The sequence below is a fragment of the Gavialis gangeticus genome, unplaced genomic scaffold (assembly GCF_001723915.1).
Source record: "Gavialis gangeticus isolate Ggan-Ray unplaced genomic scaffold, GavGan_comp1, whole genome shotgun sequence".
NCBI lineage: Eukaryota > Metazoa > Chordata > Crocodylia > Gavialidae > Gavialis > Gavialis gangeticus.
Window position 1 is genome coordinate 5,456,555 of NW_017729030.1, and position 2,727 is coordinate 5,459,281.

Consider the following 2,727-nt stretch of genomic DNA (forward strand, 5'->3'; position numbering starts at 1 on the left):
AGCATTGTGCAAAAGGCTCTCTTTATTTTACAGAAGAGCTGCAGAAGCTTGAAGGCTGTTTAAAAAAATCAAATTAATCTCATCTTTGATGGTGAATACCGTATGTCAGTTTTCTTCATGGCACAGTTTAGGGATTTCAGGAATTAAAGACCCATAGATATCTTGAAATATACAGATAAAAAGAGATGCTGGACATAAAAGAAATCTACACACTGCTTCCAGAAGCCCTAAAATGGCTGTTTATCAATAAACTTAAAGTAGCTCAGCTGTGATTTTAAAAAATCAAGCTAACTGTGTTTCGAAAATTATTTCTTAAATAAAAAGAGTAGTATCTTCTTAAATAATCAGTAATCACACAGAAAGTATTTACATGCTCCTGCACAGTTCAGCATCCCTAAGTTTTGTGAACAGTAGCATTGTATCTTTATCTATGAATTGATATTTATGCATGAAAAAAGAGTTTTACATCAAAGGAAATTTTTTTCTCTGTGTAATTTTCAATTATCCTTAATGTAAAGGGGAATTTGTTTGCATGGAAGAATGTCTGGGTCTTTTTTAAGAATTATGCATTCCATGTGATGTAGCACTTTATCTTTGAATTCCTAAATTGAAATCCATATAGGTCAAGAAATGTGAGCACCTTCTATAGCCCTTCAAAACAGATATAGTGATAAAAGGGCTGTCATAAAAAATGAATTACAATTTAGTGAAAAATTAAATACTTGCTGAGAATTATACTAAGAGAAACTATTAATTAGTTTGTTTGAAATTAAATATATTTAAAAATGTACTAGGTGAATATATCTAAAGCAACCTTGGTTTCATTGAACAGAGTGAGAATATAGTTTGATATTGCTTTTGTGATATGTACAGTATACTGGTATTTTAATTCTCTGTCACGAAAGAATTAACTGCTAGTATAACTAACTCAGCGTTGTAAAATAATTAAGTGTGGTATTTAAATATTTTAAACTATGAGGAGTACCAAGGAGAGAAATCTCATTATATCCTCTCTCCTGAAGACAAAGGAAAGAACTGTAACATGTGACTTGTTATATAAAAAATAATGGTGCTTTAGTTAACATGACATTGTCAGGTATTTGATTCCTCAAATGGAGGCTCTGTTTTTTTTATATTTTAAATGGTTTACAAACATATAACATTGGCTTATTTAAATTCACTTTAAATACATTTCATTTTGTTTTAAAGGAATATGCAATTCTTTTTAAACAATATGTCTCCTGGAAAACCAAATATAGTACCAAGTGCTACATATGGGATCTCCGAAGTTAAATTGAGTAGCATTGTTCTCTGAACTGAGGGATATTGGAAAAGACTATAAAGCCATGGTGCAAGTTTTCAGAAGTAAATAGGATTTTTAAAATATTTTGAAAGCCTACCTTTTCAGATATGAGAACAAGGAAAATTATTTCAAATTCACATTGGGACAGCAAACACCAATTTTGCATTATTATAGTTCTTATTCAGGAAGAGCACTCTGAACCATACTACCAGAGAGAACCATTTTTGATCATCACTTGTCCTGAATTACTAGGCTTAGATTCTCAATAAATAAAACTTTTCTAAAGCTATAAATAAAAATAGAAAACATGAAAATGAAGTATGTTCATAAAAGAAGCTCAAAATACATAGAGGAAAGTGAGATTTCTCTTTATAGTTTCCATGTTTCTCACAAGAAGAAATGGGTAACAGATTTGCGGATGAAAATAAACTTTGGTTAACACTTTTCTAGGGAAAAAGCTAGAAATGTTTTAGATCAAGCTTGGAAGCTAATTTTTTGTAGTGGCATTTGAGTTGGGTCTTTATGCTGTCAATTATCCAACTTGTGTGCTGCAAATTAGAAGTATATTGTAACTTGTTCTATTGTTAACAGTGGTTTCATGGCTAATCTGCTAGGCACGCTGCTAAAGAATTAAACTATTGTGGCAGGAACAACAGAGAGCTGTGTTTCACACAGTATTGACCTGGATTTTTACTTCTATTCCAAAAAGAGATGGAGAATTCACAGCTATTAGACAACTACTAATGTATTAAAATACTATGAGCTTTGAACTAGTTGAACTTTAAGGCCCATCTCAACTCTGAGTCTAATGTGTTGTTGCTTTTTTCAATAGGTGGACATAAATTGAATGTAGAAAAGAATTTCCAGTAAGCTGGGCTGATGTTCATAGAGAAGGAATGAAGTATGGATGTGAAAGAACGTAGGCCTTATTGCTCCCTAACAAAGAGCAGACGGGACAAGGAACGGCGTTACACAAATTCTTCAGCAGAAAATGAGGAGTGCAGAGTGCCTACACAGAAATCTTACAGCTCAAGTGAAACCCTTAAAGCATTCGATCATGATTCCTCTAGGTTGCTTTATGGAAACCGGGTAAAAGACTTGGTCCACAGGGAAGCAGATGAGTATACCAGACAAGGTAGGCCAAATGTTCTACTGCAAACACTGTACACAGTACTGTTAGTGTTGCACAGGGAGACATGTCTTGTCTGAGTGGGGTATATTGTCATTGTCATGCCAGTTATGTAATTAGTAATAAGATTCTACAACTACATAGTACATTGCATCTATTGTTCTCAAAGTATTTTACATATGCAAAGATGCATGTATTATATTTAATAGGGGTGCACCGATAGAGATTTTGGGGGATGATACCAATAGCTGATTTTTAAGGAGGCGTATTGGCTGATACTGATCCAATTTCTGAT

The 2,727-nt window shown here is 33.1% G+C and overlaps 1 protein-coding gene across 8 annotated transcripts in view; it reads left to right on the forward strand.

The window, feature by feature from the left end:
• The first annotated feature begins 2,127 nt into the window (after positions 1-2,127).
• The window catches only part of TENM3 (teneurin transmembrane protein 3), a 552,323-nt gene continuing 551,723 nt past the window's right edge, over positions 2,128-2,727 (forward strand). For all 8 annotated transcript variants that reach the window (XM_019521869.1, XM_019521871.1, XM_019521872.1 and 5 more), the window contains exon 1: positions 2,128-2,438. In XM_019521869.1, the coding sequence (XP_019377414.1) occupies positions 2,207-2,438 (232 nt within the window). In that variant the 5' untranslated portion in view covers positions 2,128-2,206. The remainder of the gene's footprint in view (positions 2,439-2,727) is intronic.